This window comes from Ochotona curzoniae, unplaced genomic scaffold, assembly GCF_017591425.1.
Source record: "Ochotona curzoniae isolate NIBS_2020 unplaced genomic scaffold, NIBS_Ocur_1.0 contig_46, whole genome shotgun sequence".
Taxonomy (NCBI): Eukaryota; Metazoa; Chordata; class Mammalia; order Lagomorpha; family Ochotonidae; genus Ochotona; species Ochotona curzoniae.
In genome coordinates this window covers 8,354,848-8,380,111 of record NW_024466340.1, presented here as the reverse complement: position 1 = coordinate 8,380,111, position 25,264 = coordinate 8,354,848, and the positions used below count along the sequence as shown (strand labels likewise).

Genomic DNA, 25,264 nt, shown 5'->3' with positions numbered 1-25,264 from the left:
GTGCAGCAGTGAGCATCTGCTGTCTCCCAGGAGCATCAGTAGAATCTTGGAGTAAAAATGGAGGTGTGACTTGGCAGCGGGGACTCCAGCGTGGGGAGTGGGCATCCCGGGCAGGGGCTTAACTTGCTATACCAGCAGCCGGTCCCTTTCTCCGTCTCTCAGTGAGACACACCTCCCTGTACTGTCCAGCCATGCGCAGGCGCCGCTCTCGGGCGGTGTCATGAGAGGAGGCCGGGGAAGGCAGGCGTTTGTTCACGGGGCTCGCTGGTTGTTGCCGTCAGTGCCAAATGGCGCTACAAAGTGGCTCTCGTGGACCACAAAGTCTTGACTCTGCTGGCCCCCGCCCCATGTCAGGATTAGCCTTCCCTGTGGGCACAGACTCCGGGTGCGGACAGAGCCTCGGCAAGCTCACAGTGCCTGGGCGGGGTGGGGGTGGCACTCGTCTCCCTTCCTTGCCCAGCAGAGGGTGACATCTGACAGGGACAGCCACTGTGCCGTCCACTGACTATAGGCCAGGTGCTGTCTGTGTCCATGCACACGACACACTGCCTTCTCCTTCACAAAGTAGGCATATCCAGATCACCTACTGAGGTTAGGAACCGTGTCCCATCATGCGGTCAGCAAGGGCAGAGTGGGAGCATGTCCCAGGCATTGGGGCTCCAGGGCCCCCTCTGAGGCCAGGGCGTAGCTATGGCCAGAAGGCAGCTGCCATGAAGGGCCCTGGTGGTCCAGCAGCAGCAGCCACCTGCCTGGGCGACCGTCTGGCCACGCCTCAGACCTCAGCTTTGCAGTTAGTGGTACCCAGGGCTCATTCCACATGCAGGGACAAGCCATTCTCATGTAGGCAGGCAAAGGTCTCCAGTGCAAGTGCCCTGAGCCCTGGAGGGAGGAGGCCTTCGGGAGGGGATGGGGGATAAAGTGACCCCATCCCTGTGGGTTAAGAGCTGAGTCTATGGGAGGGAGTGTGATGATGGTGCCCAGGAGGAGCGTGGCATCGGGAGGGTTAGCATGCTGCTCGGGCACACACGGCCCACCCTGTGGCATCGGGGGGGTTAGCACGTTGCTCAGGCACACACGGCCCACCCAGGAGTGCTCGACTTAGAGTCCCGACTCTACTCAGCTTCCTGTCATACACATCCTGGGGGGTCTCTGTCCCCCCTGTGGCAGACTGGACTAAGTCCCTCCCTCCTGGTTTTGGTGTGCCCCGGTTCCAGCTGTCTTGGCCTTTCAAACAAAAATACTATAGAATAAGCAAACAAAACACAGTGGCCTATGGAATAGACTAAGGTGAGTGGAGACCAAATGGAAAGACCACAGTGCATGGAAGAGGAGCAGGGGACGGGCAGCACCCACCCACGGGGACAGCCAGGGGGCTGGGGACCCACCCATGGGGACAGCCAGGGGGCTGGGGACCCACCCACGGGGACAGCCAGGGGGCTGGGGACCCACCCACGGGGACAGCCAGGTTCAGGCCAGCACACCTGAGTGGGGGTCTCTGCGTGTCCAGACCACCCATCTCAGCTTGACTCCGCTGTGCAGCCTGCTCTCCCAAGGCTCCCCCACCACGGTCCTCTTGGGTCACACCTGTGGCCACAGGCACCAAAGAAGCGAGCCCACGGCTGCTGTTCCTCCACAGCCACTGGGCTGCTGGGAGCTATCCTGTTGACCCCACTCCCTCCCACCCCAGAAAGCCACTCTTCCCCTCCCCAGCGTAGAGGGCTCCCCAGCCCAGGGGCCTCCCCAGTCTAGAGGGCTCCCGGCTTTCCTGCTGCCCAGGCAGCAGCAGCTGATGCGGCAACTCACTCCCCATTCCTGCACAGCTGCTAAATGAAGGACTTGCATGCAAACCAAAGCTGAGGTTCCACGCCCCCACCCGTTCCTCCACACAGCAGCTCTCCTGGCACAGCAGGCCCTGCCCGATGCCCACCAGGCGAGGCCTCTCGCCTGACCCGCCCCAGGTCCCGTGACTGCGGACGAAGCCCTGGGAAGGCAGGTGCAAGCCACTGCCCTCGTGTTTACAAGCGTCAAGTCTTTCAGATTTGGCGTTTCAGTGCTGGAAACAGCATGAACAAAGCCCCAGCCTATGCTGCCTGCAGGGCCGACAGTGAAATGGCACGCGGTTGGCAGCGAGCGAGTTCACTGTGGCTGACTTTTCCTCTTGAATTAATTTTTCTCCACAAATTCCAAATGGAGAAAGAAGTTAACACAAAACAAGCCTCGCTCAGCCGACAAGTGGAGTTGAATCCTCAGGACCCTCCGGCAGGCCAAGCCCCCTGCCCAGGGGCCCCGCTGCAGAGCCAAACCCCCTGTCCGGGGGCCCCCCGCTGCGGAGCCGAGACCGAGCCCTCCATCTGCTCATTACGCTCAGGTGACGGTCTGAGACTAGCGTTTCATCAGAGGCGCCTACACATTCCCCCAAGACGAGGTGTTCTGAATGACTTGAAATAACACCTGCCTGGGCAGGATTCAGAGCTGCAAATGAATGAGCGACATGCCCAGCTCCAGCGCGTGGGGGCTGGGCACCCCCATCACTGCCGGCTGATGAAGACAGATGGGCCACGTCTAAGGGGACAGGCAGCCGTGCCCCGGCCCAGGGAAGCGCTGTGCCAGTCGTCCATCCTAATTAACGACCTGTTTTCAGCAAACAGCTTTGTGTGCCTGGCTGCCTTGCTCCCAACTTGCTCTGCTCCTCTTAGCAAATATTGGGCCAGGTGACACATGCCCAAGAGCCGACGCCGTGGGTTGCGGGGGACCCCGCGTGCAGCCTGCTGTCCCCTGCCAATGCTCTCCTGGAGTGGGCCTGACCTTGTAAAGCTGTCCCCACCTCCCGCCCCCAGCGCCAGGACACAGCACAGCTGTGGGAAGGCCAGAGAAGCAGGGCATGGTCCCGGTGGACAGGGAGGACCCCCACCCCAGCGCTGCTGCTGGAGACCACGGAGGCCCTGTGGGGCGGGGGAGAGCTGGGCTCTCCTGGGACCTCAGGGATGCACCTGGCCAGCGGGCAGCAATTAAAGGGGGGCTCTTCACACAGACTTGGGGGCCTGTGTCCCGCTGGTGACATGGGTGAGGACCCAGCCCCGAGGCAGAGAACTCCCGCCCGAGGTGGGATGGGCGAAATGGTCCACTCAGCTGGTCAGTGCCACCCCAGAGCTACGAGCAGGGAAGGTGCTGAACTGCACCAACTCGTCCCGCTGTGCGAAGGACATGGTGCTGCCTGCCAGTCCGCCTCCCTCCTGACCCCCGCTCTGCCTGCTACCTGTTTGGGGGTCCGCAGCAGCTCCTCAGCCGTGGCCACGGCCGTGATGGCCTGGCTGTTCTCTGGGTCAGCGTGCAGGGTGGCCGACAGCCCAGCCACAAGCTGGATGGCCAGATCTGTCACCGACACTTTGTCATCCAGCACGGTCACTGTCTTCTCAGCCAGGATGGAGTCCAACAACGGGGACAACACCTGTGGGATCGGCAGGACACAGGAGAAGCCACTGCACCTGCTTCTAGAAGCTGGGCCCTCCTGAGCAATACAGTCCCGCAGTGGGCCCCAGCTGCACTGTGCCAAGATTCGGGACACCCAGGGAGGCAGCCCCTTCAAGACGCCGGAAACCCAAGTGGACCTTAGAGTCCTTCTGCCTGGCAGGGCAGTGGCCTGGTCCGTGGCCCGTCACCGCAGCGCCCTTGCACAGCACACAGATGACCGTGTGCGGTGTGAAGTGCTGCACACAGCCTGACCCGGAGCCGTGGAGCCAACTTCCCGACCCCCACAGCTCTGCCGTCTGGACATCTCATGAGTCCAGGTCAGTCCCTGCCATTCATGGCGTGAGGAGCCAGGATGGCATCCTGGAGGGCAGTCACGGGGCCGGGCTACGGGCCAGAGGGAGAACTGTGCCTCCCACCTGTCCTGGCATGTCCTCATGCCGCGCACAAGACCAGGAGCGGGGGGCCGAGGGAGTGACCGGAGGGGTGATGGAGAAGGGAGAGGCAGTCACAGCCACACCTACCCACTCAGCACCCTGCTTGTGGGTGAAAAAGGGTGGGCACTGGTGGGGGAGTGGGGAGTTGGGGTCCCCAGAAGGTGGGGTGTGGGGAGGGTCCTTGGCACTGGGAATCATGGAGCCGGCTGCCCACCGGTCTGCATCGCATGCTGCTGTTTGCAGGTTCGTGGTGGCCAGTGGCTGGCTACAGCGACCCACTGCCTCAGGGTCCCGCCTTGTCCCTCAGGCACACTTGGTCCTGGGGACGCAGGAGCGCAGGGCCCCACTGCCTACCTGGATGGTCGTCATGCCGACCTCCCGGCCCACGAGGATCCTGCCGTCCTGCAGTGTGGCCACGTGTGGCTCCTCCAGCTTCATGAAGTCTGCCACCAGGTGGGTGACGTCGAACTGCCAATCGGGACCGAGCAGGTGGCTCAGCTGGCCCCAGGGCCCGGCCCCCTGGGACACAAACTGCGTGAGGACCCGCACGGTGGCACGCTGGAACTGCAGGGTGCAGCCCCGGCCCCGCCGCTCCTCTTCCTCCTCCTCCTCGCTCTCCCGCGTGGGCCTGTGGGGAAGCAGGCCATCAGGGCCAGGTGTCCCTGATGGACAGGGGCTGGCCTCCGTCTCCAGCTGCAGAGCCAGCATGTGACATGGGAGCCCCAGGACCATGGGGGCAATGAGAGGATGGGGCATTGCTTGCCACTCATTGCCAAAAAGACAGACAAGAGCTGCTGTTGGCCATAGCCATGCTGACCAGTCAGTAGCCATGGGCTGTGGGTGGCCACCTGAACTTGTTTACATGAATAAAAACTCAGCACCATTTAAAAACTTGATTTCCTGGGGCCTGGTGCAGTAGCCTAGTGGCTAAAGTCCTCACCTTGCATGCGCCGGGATCCCATATGGGCTCCGGTTCTAATTCCGGCAGTCCCATCCAGCTCCCTGCCTATGGCCTGGGAAAGCAGTCAAGGACGGCCCAAAGCCTTGGGATGCTGCAGTCGAGTGGGAGACCCGGAAGAGGCTCCTGGCTTTGGATTGGCTCAGCTCCAGCCATTGTGGCCGCCTGGGGAGTGAACCAGCGGATGGAAGATCTTCCTCTCTGTCTCTCCTCTGTATATATCTGACTTACCAATAAAAATAAATAAAATCTTTTTTAAAACCCCCTGATCCGCGGATCACACTGGACAAAGCTCCACAGGCTCCAGCACGCTGTCACCATCATTGCCGTGGTCACTGTTTCTGAAATGCCCTTAGGCAGCCTGAGGCAACTGCCGCCTTACCGGGAGTCGGCAAGCTCCCTCAGGCGCCTCTGCTCCCTCCCAAGGCCACTGGCGGGCCAGCAGCTGCTCAACAGCAGGATGGGCCCAGTGGTTGGGAGTGCTGTCCCCCTGGGTCACCTTGATGTCCGTGAGGTAGGGGAGGTCGGGCGGATGGCCAAGCCCACAGAGCTGCCAGTGGATAGGAACCTGGCGTCTTAGCCTCGCGCCCAGGCCCATGGACAAGCGCGGTGTCGTCGCTGCTCACAGCACAATGCGCTCTCGGGTCCGCCGTCCAGATCCGGCCAGCCGGGGGCAGTGGGTCAGTGTCCCAGCATGGCCGCCTGCGCTGGGTGACGTGCATGGCAGCAGGGAGAGTCCCTTGCCTGCAGTCCTCCAGGGGCCGGGATTCCAGCCACCCCTGCGGCTGTGCCTGCGAGCCTTGCCTGCTCTCCTCCAGCACGGCGAGGACCCTTGTGACTTACAAGGTGGGGCCAGAAAAACACGGGGTGCTACTGTCTTACTGCACACGCGCCTGTGCAGCCCCTCTGGCTGCAGGGCCCAGAGAGGGCCACAGAGTGACACATCGGCCTGGGCGGGCTCCTCCAAGCTGTGCCCCCCAGCTCACCTCTTGCTGGTCCCGACGGGGACCCTCCAGCCTTTGATCTGACTCAGCTCTGTGTCTGAGACCTCGATGTGCAGGGGCAGCCGGGGTGCCCACACGGTCACATGCAGCGGGGCACTCAGGTGCTGGTAGGTGAAGTTCACCGCCACGTCCACTCTGCCCTTGATCTCTTTGCCGTTGACGAAGACGTGGTCACAGCGGTCCGACACCTGTGAAGGCAGAGAGAAGATGGCCGAGCTGGCCCTGGCCCGGCGGCGGTGGCTGGGGCAGCATCGTCTACGGGGCTGTTTTCCTGGGACCTCCGGAGTAACACTGGAAAGGGATTCACGGCAAGAGGGCTGGCTGCCACTGCTACCCCCACGTGAGCTACAGGACAGAGCAGCCTGAGATGAGGCTCTACAGCTGAACCTGAACTTGCAGAGTCACAGCAGGGGCTGCGGGCCTGTGAGCTGGGCAGCAGAGGCGCCTGTATGGGTCCCAGCCACGCAGTCCGGGGCACAGGGCCTGTAGGCCCTTCCTCTGCACGCCCCACAGTCCTGAAGCTCCTCCCTGGCGCCCTGGCTTGCCTGGTCCCCCAGGGTGGCTCGTGTGTCTGTGTCACAGGTGTCCATCCTGCGGGCTGCTGTGCAGCACTGGCAGCTGCTCCCTGTTCCCTCCACCGTGTCCCTTCCCGCACTCCACAGGAACGCCATGAGCATGGAGAGGCAAAGGGACAAGTATGGCCGGCTCCTGGCTGCCGTGTTCCGAAGCTGTTCATCTGAGGCTAAGCCCTCTGCGCGCCCAACTGCGGTGAGGCCGCTGCAGGAAGGCGCGGGGTTCTCCTGGCTGGCAGGAAGGGCTGCATGGAAAACACACCAGCAACAGCGGCCTGGAAGGCTTCTCTCCCACACCTTGCCAGTCAGGCTGGGATTCCAAGGAGCAGAAACCGAGCTGAGTATGGTCATGGTCATAGCCAAGTTCATGGTCCACATTATCTCCTAGGCTGAAATCCTTGAAGGCGGAAGAGTGCATGTTCCACATACTTGTTCTTTTGTTGGCTTCCTGCTGCCGGACGGACAGACGGACAGATAAGTGGGTGATGGACCCATGGACGGATGGACAGATGGACGGCTGGATACAGAGGCGGACGGAAAAGTCCCGCCCTTCCCAGGGACGTGTGCTTCAGGTCACCCATCCAGACCCTGGGAGGACACGCACACAAGTCAAACGTCATGAACACACAAGCCGTTGACGTGAAAGCTTCTGGAAGGTTCTCGGGCAGTGCTGGCTGAGCTCTGTGGTCACAGACACCTGTGCCACGCTCATGCAGAGTTCAGGGCTCAGCGTCACCCCAGCCTTCCAGCACAGCACGCCTCTGCCGAGCGGGCCCTGCCTGCCGCTCACGTGTGTGCCTGGTCCTCAGGGCAGAGCCAGTGCCGATCTGTGCTCCACCCCGCAGCTGCCCTGCAGCCTCCGGAAGGACAGGTGGCTGCTCTGGGCACACTTCTCCACCTTCCCTTGCAGTCCAGGCTTGAAGTTCAGCTGTGAGGGACGGCACGAGAGGACGCCCACCATCTGCGGGGCAGCAGCCAGGAGTGAGAGGGAGGGGAGTGCCAGCGGGTCTTCTCACAGTCAAGAGCACTTTAAAAACGTGTCCGTTCTGATTAGGGATGGAAGCCAATTCCAGCCGCCGTGCCCGGCTCGTCGCTCGAGTGTGAACGAGGGCCCGGGCCTGGGCGTGCGTGAGCGTGACTGCCAAGCAGAAGCGCCATCAGCAATCACTTCTCTAATCAATGTTGTAATTTACAGACCATTGGCCTTTCTCATTTATTACCTCCCGGGCTGGGCTGGGCGGGAACCGGCCGCTCCAGGATCTATGAATAATTAGCAAGAGCTCCGTGCCTGGTGGAGCCATGGCCTCCGCTGTTCCTGAAGGTAAACGCCCTGCAAGCCGCAGGACACAGCCATTATTGCCCACGCAGCCAGGACCCGGGCACACCAGGAGCCCACTCCCTGGGCCAGCTGCTCTGCGTCTCCTCGGAGCCTTTGTCACCTTACGTCGTGCTGGACTTCCCACTGGGCTTGGCTTGCTCGGTCACTTGGACCAAGCAGGCTCAACTCGGGCTGGACGTGCAGCCAGGCCTGGTGCCTGCCAGTGAGGACGTGTGGGGCCAGGGTGGGTGGCATGGCTCTGGTTGAGTGGCACATGGTCAGTGGTCGTACTACCCCGATGCCTTTCAGGCCTGCCTTCCTGATGGTGCCATGTTATCCTGGACAACCACGGATGCCCGAGAGACCCTTGCTGTATCCTCTTCCCGGAAAGCCCAGGCCATCACCGGGGAGGGCAGCTGGCCTGCTGGGCCCTTTGCCCCCAGGTTCAGGGGCTGTGTGGCGGGTCCAGCATGCACTGCCATCTGTCTGTCACGTGGTGATGGGTCGTCTGCGTAGGGACCACTTGGAGAGGCAGTCCTTGGCGTTCTGCAGTTTCCGATCTGTTCCCGTGGTGTCCTGGGCAGCCTCAGTGCGGCAGTCACTGACTGGCGATGCCACCGGCTGCAGAGATCCCAGCTGCAGACAGCGCCTGCGGACTCGGCGTCTCCACGCGGAGCCTCAGTTAGTGCCTTGAACTTAGCACGTTCGGCAGACTCCCATCACAGGTGTATTGCTTTCTAGTTAGGGGTCAGGAGTTGTATCCGAATTGAGCTCAGATGCAGAAAAATCAGGTTTGCATTTTCCACGTGCAGTCGGTGCACCTGCTCGGTTACCATAACCTGTCACGTGCTCCCGATATTGCACTCCGTGGTCCCTCTGTGCAGCGTGCTCTCAGCACTCCCAGCTCGGCCCTCGCAGCAGCTACGGCCAGCAATTACACTCTTACTCTGTAGGCGAGACAGCCGTGTGGCCTAGGGGCCAGGGTGGCCCTGGGCGGGGGTGTGGAGCACAGCAAAGCCCAGCTCAGCCCGAGGCAGCCGGATCAGGCTCTGACAGCCCTGCTGTGCTGATGGGCGTCCTGGGATGAGGCTTGGGCGGAAGCCGTCCTTCCTGCTATGCGCTTCTCTGGCTGTTTCTGTCCTGTGGGCAGGTGGGCAGAGGAAGGCAGGCGGTGCGTGGAGCTGCTGGCCAGCGGCTCTGACAGGGACCAAAGAGGCCACGGTATCCAGAAAACTCCTGCAGCCACCCTGGCCCTTGCCGGCCTGGCCCATCCCCAGCGAGCCCATCTGGTGAGGCTGTGGCTTTCCAAGGGCAGGCGGGGAGCAATGCCTGCAGACGCGGGGGTCCACTCGGCTAGGGGGCGCTGGAGCCAAGGAAGCCAGGGGACTGGCAGCAGCAAGAGGGGCCGAGCCAAGCAGAGGTCCCGCCAGACCCTGCCACCCACACGGAGACCCAGCCACTGCAGCCACCTGGGGCAGTGAGTCCATGAATAAGTCCTTGACAAGAGGCAGTGACAGCCCGGCCGGACATGCCTGGTCCCCGGGGAGGCTGGCCTCATCTCCTGTGCCTCCCGGTGCCTCCTCAGCTCAGGGCCAGCGCTAGTGGACGCTCCACTACAGCTGGGTGCTTTCCTTTCACACACGTTCCCACCGGGAAGCACAGGAGCCGGCTGGTGCTGGCACGGGTGGGCCCGGCTGGGCCAGGACACAGGGAGCCCAGGAGGCTGCTGGACAGACAACCTGTGCCTGAAAACAGTTGATAAACAACCCGCCACTTTCCCAGGGGGGCATCAAATGGCGACAAGTGGCCTCGGCATCCGGGGGATAGAGTGTTGCCAAGGCAACCGTGGTCATGGCCTTGTCGGGGAAGCTGCTCAGGCATTTGGGTCACCGGACACTCCCTGGGCTTAGGGGACACTGAGCATGACAGGCATACATGTACACACACACACGGTGCTCACACGGCACTCAGCACACACACACACACACGGTGCTCACACGGCACTCAGCACACACACACACACAGACACACACACGGTGCTCACACGGCACTCAGCACACACACACACAGACACGGTGCTCACACGGCACTCAGCACACACACACACAGACACGGTGCTCACACGGCACTCAGCACACACACACAGACACACACACACGGTGCTCACACGGCACTCAGCACACACACACACGGTGCTCACACGGCACTCAGCACACACACACAGACACACACGGTGCTCACACGGCACTCAGCACACACACACAGACACACACGGTGCTCACACGGCACTCAGCACACACACACAGACACACACGGTGCTCACACGGCACTCAGCACACACACACAGACACACACACGGTGCTCACACGGCACTCAGCACACACACACACACACGGTGCTCACACGGCACTCAGCACACACACACAGACACACACGGTGCTCACACGGCACTCAGCACACACACACAGACACACACACGGTGCTCACACGGCACTCAGCACACACACACACACACACACACACAGACACACACGGTGCTCACACGGCACTCAGCACACACACACAGACACGGTGCTCACACGGCACTCAGCACACACACACACACACGGTGCTCACACGGCACTCAGCACACACACACACAGACACACACGGTGCTCACACGGCACTCAGCACACACACACACAGACACACAGACATGGTGCTCACACGGCACTCAGCACACACACACACACACACACACACACACACACACACACACACACACACACACACACGCAGAGGAAGGCAGAGGACAGCGAGCTAGGCCACACTTCCAGGCCTCCCTTTGCCCTTTGGTCCTGCAGGCACAAACGGGCCCTGACCTCGCTTGTGGACATGGCCAGGCCTGAGGAGGGCTACGCGTCCTCAGTGCAACGCTGGGGTCCCTGCAGGGACCAAGGCCCACCCCATGAAGCTGCCGAGAGACAGGACTGCAGAAGGCTCCTGCAAACAGGATGGGCCTGGATCCCGGCGTCCAGGCTCAGCCCTGGGGCTGGCATGTGCCCATGTGGTCCACAGGCACTGGTGCTAGCAGCGCAGTAAATTCCGGCACACACGAGTCCCTCGATTGCAAAGATGGTGCCATGGGAGGAGTTTTTACAAAGTCTGTGGAAGATGCCAACTCATGCGTTTCTTTACCTCTGTACCAGAATAAAGCTCCCTTCGGCTCTGCAGCCCGCTGTGTCGGCACGCCGCCCGCACACACCTCTCAGGCCGAAGCTGTCTGGAGAGTCCCTCGACTCCGACCCCCTGCTGGAAGGAGCGGGTGCCATGTTCATGCAGTCACCAAGCGCTCAGGGAGCTCTGGCCACCATGGAGTACTGCCCAGGACGCTCCCTGCCACTGGGGAGCTGTGCCCAGCCCACTCTTGGAAGGCGGCAGGTACACACGCTTGCCTGCCACAGCCGGGCCGAGCCCCTGCAGTGCTCCGCACTCACAGAGGACCCGTGGAGGCTGTTTGCTGGGGAGCCAGGCGTTACACAAGCCCAGGCCCTGCCTTGGTCTGCTTAGCGGGGAGCACAGAGCCCTGCAGCTGCACATTGCATGGTGCTCATTGCGAGGTCTGGATCAGGACCTGGGCATCGTGTTCCAGACCTACAGACATGCGTGACCTCTGCCTCCGGACCTGGGCACCGTGCAGGTCCACAGGCGTGGGTGGCCTCTGCCTCCGGACCTGGGCACCGTGCAGGTCCACGGGTATGGGTGGGATCTGCCCCCAGACCTGGGCACCGTGCAGGTCCACGGGCGTGGGTGGGATCTGCCTCAGGACCTGGGCATCATGCAGGTCCACGGGCGTGGGTGGGATCTGCCTCAGGACCTGGGCATCGTGCCCCTTGGCTCTGCCGGCCCTGTGCTCCCACAGACCTCCAGCTGGCCAGGCGGTGCAGGGAGACCTGAGGCAGTGGATTGGAGTGAGGTGCTGGGGCCTTGCCTCCTCCCCTGCAGCCCCAGCTTGCAGCTTGTTACGTGAGAACTCACACGGGGTCACATCAGTAATGACCAGAACAAGGTCCTTGCCACAAACGCCAGGGAGGGACGCTAGACGTCTGTCCAGGCCCGGGACAGGGCGCCCTCGGTTTACCTGCCCTCCGTTAACTCTGGCTCGACCATTGTGGCTATGACAATGGAGATCCTGCCACTTGCAACGAGGAGGAGGAGCCTGGGGTGGGTGCCGAGCCCAGGAAGAGGAAGGCTGCCTGACTCACTGCCATGGGAGCCGCGAGGGGCACGGCGGCAGGGCTGGGGGCCCAACGAGGCACCGGCCACTGCCCAACATGGGCACAGCGAACACGGCCATATCACTGCCCACAAAACCAGGCTTGAGGGCAGAGCTCTGGGCCTCACCACCGAGAGTGGGCATGCAAGGAAACGCCTCCATTCGCTTACTGGCAGGGCTAGCCGCTCCAGTGCAGGCAAGCTTCAAAACCACAAGGGCGTGACAAGTCTGCAGTATTTTATTCTCAACTCACTAAAGATGGAGAAAAGGAAAGAAGACCCCAAAACTCCAAGGAACGCCAGCACGGAGCCAGAACAGAGAGGGACGGATGACGTGGGCGCCGGCTGTGTGCGTGGCTGAGAGGCAGGCCCGTGTGCCCCTGGCCTGGCCTGCGGGACCACTGACCTTGAGGACGTCCTCGTCCGTGGACTTGCACTCCACCAACTCAGAGATGTCCAGCACGGCACCGCTCTCCTCCACCGACACCACCTTGACAGGCAAGGCGACCGTCTTCCCCGTGAGTATGGCTGTGTTCAGGAGCTCTGTGTCCTGCCGAGGAAGCAGACACGCCTGGTCAGGGGTGAGGCTCTGTGGCCACAGAAGACACGGGGGAGCCGGGTCCTGCTGCCACGCTCCGATGTGACACCCTGGGCACGGATCTGAGGAACTCGGCAAGAGGGCCGTGATTCGGCACCGTTTGGGTAGTGTGTAGCTCACGAGCCCGTTACCTCCTGACTACAGTGACAGCTCATTGCTGCAGAGACTGCGTGGAAGTCTCACCCAGCGCCTGCTCCTGCTGACTTCACACAGAATTATCCACACCCCCCCCCAAACAAATGACCACAGGAAAGACCTGGACACCTCCTGAGGTCGCACATCCACCTGCAGGCTCTTCTGTATTCCTCCCCTTCATGGCCATGGGATGTCGGGGGCTCGGCACTGGGGCTATCAAGGGGCACCTGACACTCCGGGCTGGCCTCTCCCCAGACAGCTCCAGGCTGACCAGGGAGCTGCCACTAGAGGATGTCTCTCTTCTCCCTGCAAGGGCTGCTGGACACAGGTGGAAGGCCGGGCAGCAAGACAAGGGCCAGCCTCTCCTGAGGCTCCTGCCCACCTCGGCCGTGACACTGCCCTCTGCTGGCCTCTCACGGGAACCGCCACAGGAGCTCTGGAGCAGCGGCTACCTTCAGGCTGCTTGAACTGCAGCTGCTACTAAGACCCCAGCACAACGGCAAAGTCTTCACCGGCTAATCAGAGCCACATGTTCCCTCATGGGTGGTCTGCGATTAGCTTCCTGCTGGCTGTGGGTAGTTCACAAACGCAGACGCGCATGCACACACACACACTCGCAGATACACATGCAGACACACACGCACACACACCTGCACTGCCCTGCCTCACTCTCCTTACCCCTTATCTGATCATATTGACACAGCCCGGCTGCACATCAGCGTCACAGACTGAGCAGCCAGAGAAAGGGCAGGCGGGGAGGGCCCAGGCTTCCAGTGTGCGAGGACCCCAGAAGGGGCTGGGGACCCCTCCTGCCTGCTGACTGGGCAGGTGCAGCGGGGCCTAGGACCTGCATTTGTTCTGTCCTAACCTCCCCGCTCACGGCTTGCCTCCTGGGATCTTCGCTTCTCTCTGCATCAGTCAGTGGTCAGCCTAGGTTGCGTGTAACGGCCTTTGTGGCTGTCCAATCCCAGACACCTGCCTTATTCCAGGCGGCTGTCACACACCTGCCATCCCTTGGGCACTGCTCACAGACAGGGCATTCAAGACCAAGTTGCGGTGCCCGGGGAGGGCAGAGAAGTGAAAATGTGCAGGTGTCTGGTGTGGTGGTACATGGTGCAGTAGCCAAATTCTCTTGAATGTGCTGGGATTCCTGTGGGCGCTGGTTCATGTCCTGGCTGCCCCACTTCCCATCCAGCTCCCTGCTTGTGGCCGGGTAAAGCAGTCGAGGACAGCCCAAAGCCTTGGGACCCTGCACCCGCGTGGGAGACCTGGAAGAGGCTCCTGGCTCCTCATCAGCTCAGCTCTGGCCATTGAGGCCACTTGGGGAGTGACCCAGTGGATGGAAGATCTTTCTCTATAAATCTGATCTGCCTTTCCAATCAATACATAGAATATATCTGTAAACAATGTCCATGTGTGTCTGTACGGCTGCATGCGTCCCTGTGTTAGAGCACATGTGTCTGTGTGTGCCTGTTTGGCTGCATGGGCACCTGTACGTTTATGTGTGTGCCTGAATGAGCTGGTGTGCTTGAATGTGTGTGTGTGTGTGTGTGTGCCCACATGGGTGCATGTATGGGCCTGTGGTTGTGCACCTGGGTGCCTGCCATGGGTCCCCCTGGGTGCTCCACTGACATGGGCCATACAGGGCTCTCTGATTGCATCCTCAAATGCCTTTATGGTGAAGCCAGTGCCCAGTGTAAAGCCCAGCGCTGTTATAGTGGTGGCCAGGCCAGTGCCCACAGCGAAGGCTAGCGCTGTTACAGTGGGGGCCAGGCCAGTGCCCACAGTGAAGGCTAGCGCTGTTACAGTGGGGGCCAGGCCAGTGCCCACAGTGAAGGCTAGCGCTGTTACAGTGGGGGCCAGGTCAGGGCCCAGAGTGGAGTCCCATCCTGTAACAATGCAGATAATCACACTGCTCTTGAACACCCACCCATGCCCTGGCCGGACTGGGCACAGCTTGGTCAGCATGCCAGGCACAGAAGCCATTCTTTCCTCCTGTGGCACATGCGTTCTGCTGGGGGCTGGCATAGCTGTGGTCTTTTCCAGACCCCTAGGCTCGAGGCTCGCTGGCGCCCTCTGCTGGGGCTTCTCCAGACCCTCGGGAGGCTCACAGTGTCCGGGCAGAGGAACCCCACCTGCCGCCAGCGCTGGCACACAGGGTGTCTCATGGCCATCTCAGAGCCACACAAGCAGGACGACCCGGGAGCTGCTTCTCTCCTGCTACTGTGAGCTCCCCCCCCACGCCCTTGTCCCAGACATCAATCTCTGTGCCGCTGTTTTACAAAGCAGAATCAATAACACGGGGCACTTTACATCACCGTCATTTAAGAGTCGAGAAAAGCCCGAGGCCTCTTGGAAAACATGCCTTGGTGTTCGATTTGGCCTCATAAATGTAAATTGGTTTGGCCACTTTCTGGAGAAATCGTATTTTAAATTTTTAAACAAATAAAGAGCACAGAATTACTGTGAGCATGTTAAAGAGACCAGGGTGTGAGCCTCCTGGGACATTAGGGAAGCAGCTGGCCACGGAGCAGCATGGGCCACGGAGCAGCATGGGCCACGGAGCAGCATGGGTCACGGAGCAGCATGGGCCACGGAGCAACACAGGCCATGGAGCAGCACAGGCCACGGAGCAGCATGGGCCACGGAGCAGCATGGGCCACGGAGCAGCACGGGCCACGGAGCAGCATGGGCCACGGAGCAGCATGGGCCACGGAGAGGCATGGGCCACGGGGTGGGATAGGACATGGAGTAGCAGGGGGCCTTTGGGTGGTATGGGCCAGGGGGCGGCTTTGAGGGCTGCTGTGCAAGGGAGTCCAGCCGGACACATGTTCCTGGGTACCACCTGGGTATGACCTGGCTTGGCACACAGTCTCCCAGGCTGCACACAGGCTCCTGGGGACAGCCTGGCTTGGCACACAGGTGCCAGGGCTGGACACAGGCTCCTGGGCATGACCACATGGTAGTTTGTAGCAGTGTCAGATCCTGGGTCGGTGGGAGGGCTGGGGCTGCACTGTCCCTCCTTCTGTCCTTGTGTCTGCTCCAGGATCCCCTGGCTGAGGAGACCTGCGCCTCCCCCAGCCCCATGGCAAGTCCTATCTCAGGGTGTCTGTCCCCACCAAGTGGAGCTCCCCCTGAGCCCCGCGTGTTCTCCAGCTGCCGTCTTCCCCTTTGTCCTCCAGCCTGCCCAGGCCTTCCCGACGGGGCGAACAGAGCTCCGAGAGCCATGCTGAGAACTGCAAGTGCGCCCACACTGTGAGCACAGGCCGCGTGCGGGTGGCAGGTTGATTAACTTTTCAATAATTAATGCTCCTGAGTAATTAACCCATCGCCCTGCAAACATTCCCCCTGTGTCAGAGCACCTTCGCCGGAGCCGCAGACCAGCCGGCAGGGCGAGGGCAGGGCGAGGTTACCCACAGAGCAGAGTGAGGACACAGGCAGGGCGATGGTGGAAAACTTAAGGACGTGATGTCCCATGTATCTTCAAACACAAAGTTCTCCTATCCCTGCCGAAGCAGGTCCCCCTGCTTTTGCCCTGCTGAGTGCGGGGGAAGCTGCCCACGGCCCCAAGCAGAGCCGTGCCATCCATCACCGACGGACTGACAGAGGCTCCGAAGGATCGTGCAACACAGCCATGCGCACTCAGCTTCCCCATCTGAGCTTGCATTTAGCAGTCACAAGCCCAGCGAGTAAGCACAGGATGTTGCTGGTGCAAGAGCCAGCAGTGGGGTCCAGACACCCCAACAGCTTCTCCCTTCAAGTTCCCTGACCTTAGAGGATGAGAAAGATGATCTTCCTTCTGGCTATGTGTGCTTGTGAGGTTGTCTGTGGTGCCGTCTGGGGCCCCTGGGGATCCTGGCTGCAACGGAACGGCCCCCTCGGGGGTGTGGGCAATGTGTGGGTGAGGGAGGACATGCACAGAGCTGTGGACAAGAAGCAGGGAAGCCACGTCCAGAAGCTGGTCCACGCCAGGGGCGTTACCACCCCAGGGAGTCCAGGGAGAGGAGGGACACAGCTTCAGAGAGCCCAGGGGAGCCTGGCACGTGGGCACAGCAGGCTCACCTTGCACCCACTGAGAGCCCGGGGCAGCCTGGCACACGGGCACAGCAGGCTCACCTTGCACCCACTGAGAGCCCAGGGGAGCCTGGCACGCGGGCACAGCAGGCTCACCGTGCAGCCCACTGACAGCCCTGGGCAGCCTGGCACGTGGGCACAGCAGGCTCACCATGCAGCCCACCGAGAGCCCGGGGGAGCCTGGCACGTGGGCACAGCAGGCTCACCGTGCAGCCACCGTAGAGCCCAGGGGAGCCTCATGCTGGTAAGCTCGCTCCGATGACGACAGAGCTGCAGAAGACATGTGCCCCTGTGTCAGGTGCGGCAGCATGGCGCTCAGTGTGTCCCCAGGGGGCTGCACAGAGCCGCGCTGTTGGAGCTGAGGTCGCACAGCAGCAACACGAGTGATGCTTTCGGCCCAAGGTCATGGTCAGCCTCATCCTAACACGCCTCGTGGCCCAGTTCTCCCTCATAACCAGGAAAAGAGAGCTGGGACAGAGACACACTTGGTGTGGGGACCAGGAGAGCCCCTGGAGCTGAGCCGGCCCAGTGAGATGGCATGGGGCAGGGCAGCACTGGAAGGCCACACCCTGACACGATGGCGGCCACTGTACTGCAAAGAGGCCATCTGGCGCCTGGGGCCGCCTGGGGCAGCCGTCTTACCATGGCCAAGGGGACGATGCCGGCCAGGTCCTTCTGGCTGACGAAGACCTCCGAGATGGTGGTGTCCGAGGGAGCACCGTGTGGGTACTCCACCTGCCACGTGATGGGCTGGCTGCCGGACAGGCTGCTGAAGCTGGCGACCTCAAAGTTCATTTGCACAACCTCCTCGAAGGGACTGCTTCTGGAAGCAAAGGAACAGGTCTTCAGACGGCTCTGGCCCAAGGCCTCATCCTGCACTCCCCACAGAGCAAGCCCAGGACATGCAAACAGAGAAGACGTCTCCTGGGGGCCGCCTGGGGCTTGGCAGCTGTGACAGAGCGGCCCCACATACAAGCTCCTGGCAGAGCACTCCTGCTAGGTCGTCCATGACCACGCCTGGGAAGGAGCCCAAGGAACAGGCCTGGTGGAGAGCACCCCGGTGAGCAGGGGCACCGTGGACAGCCCGTTGTCCATGACCACGCCTGGGAAGGGGCCAGGGAAATGGGCCTGGTGGGGAGAGCACCCCGGTGAGCAGGGGCACTGTGGACAGCCCAGAACACCCTTTGTCAGTAATGATGGAATTCAAATTCAGAATGGGAAGCAAGTTGATGACTGGTCTACCAGCGCTCGGGTGGCAGCTGCCACACATGCGGTACCACACTTCCCCCGCGACAGCTCTGGGCAGAGATGGTGTCACAAGGTCCCAACAGTTTCCAGGCCAGCCTGTACGTGCTGTGGGCCTGCAGAAACCATCTCGCTGCAGCATGCCTGCTGTGTGCGTGGCCTGCAGGCTGAGGGCAGCCGGGGCCAGCGTTGTAATGAAAGCACTGCTTACATTCTGTCTCCTCTGCTTCAGATCCAGCTCCCTGCCAAAGCCCCTAGGAAACAGCAGATACGACCCAAGCATGAAGGGCCCTGCCACCGTGTGGGACACAAGATGGTAGCCCTGGCTCCCAGCCTTGGGCCAGCCCCGCTGGATGTGGTCATCTGGGGAGTGAGCCATCAGACAGACGCGCTCTCTCTCTGCCAGTCTGCCTGGAAGCAGCCGACTGGAACCACAACCAGTGCCATCCGTGGTTTCTGAGAAGACTGGAACTGTTACTGAGCATTTGCCTAGAAGAGACCAGGAGCTCCCACGGGCTGTGCTGCAGGGACCAGGCTCTCCCTCGGGGCTGCAGGGACCAGGAGCTCCCACGGGCTTCAGGGACCAGGCTCTCCCTCGGGGCTGCAGGGACCAGGCTCTCCCTCGGGGCTGCAGGGACCAGGAGCTCCCATGGAGCTGCAGGGACCAGGAGCTCCCACGGGGCTGCAGGGACCAGGAGCTCCCACGGGGCTGCAGGGACCAGAAGCTCCCACGGGGCTGCAGGGACCAGGAGCTCCCATGGGCTGCAGGGACCAGGCTCTCCCTCGGGGCTGCAGGGACCAGGCTCTCCCTTGGAGCTGCAGGGACCAGGAGCTCCCACGGGGCTGTGCTGCAGGGACCAGGCTCTCCCTCGGGGCTGCAGGGACCAGGAGCTCCCACGGGCTGTGCGGCAGGCTCTCTCATGGGCACTACTGCAGGTAACATGGAGGAATCTGACCACTCACAGAGTGCTCCATAACTCACACAATACATCAAGGGTGTAGATTTATTACAGAAACTCTTCAAGAGGATTTTCAAAATTGGCTGGGAGAAGCTCTTAGTTGAAAGCAAATAAATTCCGCCAATAGTCTCAGAACGATCTGGACTACTAGCAACTCAATTTACCAAATTTCTTAGCTATGGGACTCTATCTGCGAAGAAAATTGATTGTGGGGTGTGCTGAAAAGCCAGGGGGCTTCCTCTTTCCCACCACGGGGCCTAAGGGACGCGGGCTCCAAATCATGATTATGAGTGACAGCCTCACGTCTGCACAGAGCCCACTAACAAAATGAAGAGGTCAGCTGTGTGGCAGCCAGGCCGCCCCGTGGCGCAGAGCTGCTGGCCCGGCGCTGCTGCATTCACCCCGCCTCATGTGTGTTTCATGAGGCCAGTTACACCGGAAAAAGCCCCCGCCGACCCTGTCCCCAAAGCTGCCCAGCTCCCTGGGGGCTCTCCGTGCAGATGACCAAGTGTTGGTTTGGGCTCCAACTGCAAGCTACAGAAACATGTGGACTGGGCTGACTGGCCAAGGAAATGGAATCGACCCAACGCTTCAGAATTACTGAGAAAGGTGGAAAAGACGCGGAGACAGGGAGCAGAGCGCAACTACAACGCTTGAACCTCAGACGAAACCGGCTCTGGGGACGACGCTGCCCCGGCACCGAGCCCTGGGTTCCCTCCGCCCGAGACCCACAGTGCTGAGCGAGGACGTCTGACCCCAAGCTCAGCTGGCACAGACGGAGGATGTCCCCTCGGCCACCGCTGCTCTCGGCAGGCCACAGGCCCACAGGCTGGCAGGGGTCGGGGAGGCAAGCAGCCACGTGGTAAGGATTACCCCAATGTCAGGTGTGCTCGGATTCTGCTGTGAGTTTGGGTCCAGCAATCACCCCGCACACTCTCTAGTCCTGTCTCCAGAGTCTAAAACCTCGGAGCAGCAGGTGGACGTGTGGAAGGATGGAGACAGTCATCCACTGCACCTCGGATGCTCAGGACACAGACCAGGAGGGCTGTACGCAGCTGGAGCAAGCCCGGCTCCCCATCCTCCACGCAGCGGCTGTCATCCCAGCTCTGTTTGACACTCACCTGGGAGACTTGAGAGAAACAACGCCCCCGGCCTGCCCTCCATGCACAGACTCCGACCTCCAGAGGCCACATTCGGGTGTCAATATTTATAAAGCTAAAGTGATTCTCTTTCAAAAATATTTCTCTGCTTATTGGAAAATTAAAGTTACTGCGAGGGGGAGACACACACCCACATGTGGCCTCTTCCGGGTCAAGTCAGCGTCCTTGTGCTTGCTCTCCTCAGCTCATTGCTGCGATCACCTGCACCCACGGCCCGGCCGTGCACAAGGCCAGCCTGTCAAGCGGGGCATGATCGGCCACCCTCACCCGACCACGTGACACGCGTCTTGTTTGTGTGCATCCAGGAGTCCACCAAACGTGGGCTCCGTGACAGCAGGGACATGTTCCTTCCCGGCTCCTGACTCAGCAGCCTCTCTGCTTTGACCCGAAGGGGGTGATCAGGAAGTGTTTGCTGACTGAATAACGCAGGTGTGATGGCTGCAGGAGCCACTGCCCTGACCGGCACATGCCTCTCTCCCCCCTGAATCAGGTTAGCATTGCTCAGGAGGAAGGAGGAGTGTCCGCCTGGCTGCACAGGCAGGCGGGGCAGCCTTTGGAACTATCAAGCCTTCCAGAGACACTGAGCCGGTTGCAAGGGAACGGCGGCTTGCCGGGCTGCTGGAGGCCTTCCAGGAGAGACACGCTCCGAGGTCCACTACCGAAGCTCAGCGCTTCCAAGGCGCCACAGGGACCACGTTGGATGCGCTCCAAGCTGGAATTTTATGCCTGCTAAGCTCTGCTAAATGCATAATGAAGAGGCTGAATTAACTATGCAAAAGTGTAATTTACAGTTAACGTTGGTAATTGGTATGCCGGGGGTCTCTGCGGTGCCACCAGCTGCCAAGGCGAGGTGGCCCTGGAGATGGTGCAGGGAAGGTCTCGCTCTGGGACTCTGTCTACGCACCCTCCAGCCAGCTCACACACACACACACACCCACCAGGCACGGCAAGGTTCCAGGCCCATGTGGGGGACACAGGAGCGACAGCGCGGTCCTCGTTTGCCCCGTCTGCTTGGCTTCAGACATGGCTGGCGGTGGTCGAGTGCAGAGACATGGCCGGTCTGCAGGCTCCACTGGGACTGACAGTCTCTTGGCGTCTTGTCTTGTTTGGTTTAGATTTACTCATTTATCTGAAGGGCAGAGTTACGGAGAGACAGGAAGAGAGGGAAAGAGAACTTCTACTTGTTAGTCCTCTCCCCCAAGGCCACACCACACAGGGCAGGGCCACGTCGAAGCAACAGGCAGGAGCTCGTTTCGGGTCTTCACGAGGGTGGGGTCATCTGCCGCTGCCTTCCCAGGCACGTTAGCACAAAGTGGAGCCACGGGGACACAGTGGATGCTGGCATTGCAAACTCACTCCAGAAGAATTTATTCCAAGAACTCCCATTTGGGCTCCTGCCCAGATGTGCAATCAAACGACTTGGTGACAATGGATCTGCCAGCCCACAGCCCCCTCCCTCCCGCTGGCCACTGGTGGCCCGTGGCCCACCATGGCCCATTGTGGTTCATCGTGGCCCACTGTGGTTCACCGTGGCCCATTGTGGTTCATTGTGGTTCACCGTGGCCCATCGTGGTTCATCGTGGCCCACTGTGGCTCACTGTGGCCCATCGTGGTGCATCGTGGCTCATTTCATTTGTTTTGGTGAAGCTTCTGACACTATTGCTTTGGGCCATCCGCATTAGGGAGAATTTCTGTATTTTTTAATGAGAGGAACAGTTTCCATGAAGAGGTCGCATCCCTGTACCAGAGGCAGCAGGAGCAAGTCAGCTCTCTCCTGCAGAGGTCTCCTGTTTTCGCCCAGGACTCCGAGGCTGTGAGCAGCCTCACCCGCTGGCACCTTGGCGCGGTCCTGTTTTCTGGAAGCTGCCCACACTGCCCAATGGTCAGGGAATAGCCCAGGGCTGGCAGGTCTGCAAAGGGGAGTGAATTCCAGAAAGGGCAGGAGCTCGGAGTCCATCAACAAGAAGATGCTGAGCCTGGGGCCAAGGGACCGAGTGTGGGGGCGATGACCCTGGAGCGAGGTGACTGGGCCGAGCTGGCTCCAGTCAGGCCCGAGTGGGAGCAGAGCCACAGCACGATGGACATGTCCTGAGGCATCCCTGGGGGAGACAGTGAGAAAGATCCGACTTCTTCCTTCCAGTCCTCACGGCTGCCCCCAGGCTGCCCTCCAGCCAAACATGGCCAGCTTATGCTGAAGGCTGCACTGTTTCCCTGTGAGCCCAGGGCCTCCCGTACCTCACACTGGACATGCCCGAGTGCGGATCCACCTGACCTGGCCACTGCCTGGGCACCTCTGCAGCCTTGGGGAGGCTTGGACAGAGCAAGCAGGAACGCTCAGCTCTGAGCTGTGCCCTCTGGACTTCCACTCCCATTCCAGCCCTGTGCTAAGAAGCCACCTCAGGAGGTCCCTGCACCCCGCCACGCCCTGCAGGTCACTCAGGCCTCTTGTTTGTGAGCGAGGCAGACACTATGCTGTCCCCCGTCCGGCATGGCCAGTCCGGGGAGAGCTCTGGGGAGAAGGGCCGTGCACAGACAACGCATGTAGCTAATACCATCGTACTCCAGGCTGCAGGGGATCCTGTGTGCCCCACTTTCCTTCTCCCACAGCGGGGCCCTGCAGCCAAGACAGGGAGCCTGGGCATTTTTCAGATGCTGAGCCCTGAAGTCCTAACTATTTAGCAGATGCTGTCCAGGGGGACCCCCAATTTAGACAAAGCCATTTGTGGGTGTCTTGGCACCTGCTGGCACGGAATGAAGACGCTGAGATGAGCCATATCCTCTGAGAAATCAGTTATGGCTGCAATTCCATCCAGAGTAAACTCCATTTAGGAGGAGACCTGGGCTGAAGGCCGTGGGGAGCAGAACAATGCTGTAGTCACACTGCAAATGGAAAAACATCATCCTGTTGAAAAATCGTCGCAATCCCCGAGCCACCGGTGTTCCAGGGCTGCCGCAACGGCTCTCCTGCCACTTCCTGCCACACAGGCACGGCCTCCACGCTGCCAGGCTGGGGTCTGGCACCTAAGGTGACTGACAGGGACACGTTCACAAGAACGAGCGAGGTGAGGAGCTGAAGGGCCACTCCGAGGTGGCTGTGTGCCAGGGGACGACGGTGACCGGAAGCATGCAAGGGCCAGCGAGAACCTCTCGGCCCTCTAGCCTGTCAGAGTGGACACAGGCTGCAGCTTCTTGGGACACTGCCAGTGAGCTCGCTGGGGTCAATGAGGCAGGCAGGAAGACGGCCAGCAACCCCAGAGGTCAGAACTGCGGCAATGTGACTGGAGACCATGCTCCTGGGTGCACCAGCCTTGGACACACGCTCCGTGCTCAGATGGCCACACTGCAGAAGCCCTGCCGAGGAGCAGAGAAACGCAGTGTGCCTGCCCACAACCGGGCTGTCCTGACCGGACACGACACTGAACCCCGCCCTGCGTCCCACGTCGTGTGGGAGAGCACCAATGGCAACCAGGCAGGCACGCATCTCAGGACACGGCCAGGACTGTCCTGTGTCCAGCCCAGCCATGCCACTCCACGGGACATCTTCACAGACGCAGGGAAGCAGCTTCCTACTGAGTGCGACTCGATCCGGACAACAGCCTGCTCTGGGGGTCTCTCCTCCCAGGAAGGCACGTCAGTGGTCCTCTTGCTTGCAATGCCATGGCACAGGCAGCAGAGACAGCAGTAACGGCTAGAACCACCCAGAAGCACTCGCCATCCTGAACATCAAATGCTCCTTGTAGGCCTGGACGGCGTTGCAGGTGCTGCTGCAGGTCAGTGATTCCATCGTAGTGGTCGCTCAGCTCGGACGCACTCGCAAGCAGGAAGACACGCCATCTGCTGGCACTTTGTCACACACCCCTACGTGACTGGCGTCTGACTTGCCAGGGATCCACCTGCCCTGGGGTCAGCCAGGAGCCTCTCACGAGGGCTGGGAGAAGAACCCAGCCTCCACAGCTTCTCCACACAGCTCACTGCAGGACGCTGCCCTCAGCTGGAACTCACCTCTTTCCCTGAGCTGTGACGGTTGACACTGTTGAGTCTGCCCTCAGATTCAGTCATCTGTCACTCACAGGAAAGTCCATCCCCAACGACGGGGTCCCAAAGAGCCAACCCCCCAAGGACCAGGTAGGTCTGGAGCCACTGCCATGGACCATCCCCTCCCACCCCCCACTCAGGCTTGTGAAACTTAGTCAGAGTAGCCCAGGTACAGACACTTGGGGACGCGCCTTCCTGTAGGCCACCACTGACCGCCGTGGCCGAGGCCCACACCCATGCCTGCCCCAGGGACGCGCCTTCCTATAGGCCACCACTGACCGCCGTGGCCAAGGCCCACACCCATGTCTGCCACAGGGACACGCCTTCCTATAGGCCACCACTGACCGCCGTGGCCAAGGCCCACACCCATGTCTGCCACAGGGACACGCCTTCCTATAGGCCACCACTGACCGCCGTGGCCAAGGCCCACACCCATGTCTGCCACAGGGACACGCCTTCCTGTAGGCCACCACTGACCGCCATGGTCGAGGCCCACACCCATGTCTGCCACAGGGACACGCCTTCCTATAGGCCACCACTGACTGCCGTGGCCGAGACCCACACCCATGTCTGCCACAGGGACATGCCTTCCTGTAAGCCACTGCTGACCGCCGTGGCCGAGGCCCACGCCCATGCCTGCCACAGGGACGCACCTCTGTGGATGCTGGTGGCTGGTGGCCACAGGAGGAATCCCCCCAGGCCCCATCCTCCTCTGTGGAGACAGCTGAAGAGCCAGAACTCACACTTGGGGTGTCAGCTCCATTTTTTCCACTTCCTACACCTCTATACCCCAAATGGGGAGCAGGAGACTCTGCAAGAGGCTTCTGGGGCCAGCAACACCCAGGGCAGGTTGGGGACGGCCCTGGACATGAGGACAGCGCAGGCAAGCAGAGACATGCGTGCTGTGCCCGCTCTGTGGGCGGGAACGAGGCATCTCCTTCTGCAGCTGGGCCTCTTGTGGCCTCTTGCCACACACAGAAGGGAAGAGAACCACGAGACACAGAAGCAAAGCCCACATCATCAGGGAAGCCTCACGTGGAAGCGGCT

General features: G+C 61.1%; 1 protein-coding gene across 1 annotated transcript in view; it reads right to left on the bottom strand.

The window, feature by feature from the left end:
- Positions 1–25,264, bottom strand: part of TMEM132C (transmembrane protein 132C) — a 102,083-nt gene that overhangs the window by 1,596 nt on the left and 75,223 nt on the right. Inside the window, exons 5-9 of the mRNA XM_040986862.1 lie at positions 17,461–17,641; positions 12,418–12,561; positions 5,850–6,055; positions 4,260–4,533; positions 3,257–3,448 (exon numbers count right to left, since the gene is read on the bottom strand). Coding sequence (XP_040842796.1) covers positions 3,257–3,448; positions 4,260–4,533; positions 5,850–6,055; positions 12,418–12,561; positions 17,461–17,641 — 997 coding nt within the window. The remainder of the gene's footprint in view (positions 1–3,256; positions 3,449–4,259; positions 4,534–5,849; positions 6,056–12,417; positions 12,562–17,460; positions 17,642–25,264) is intronic.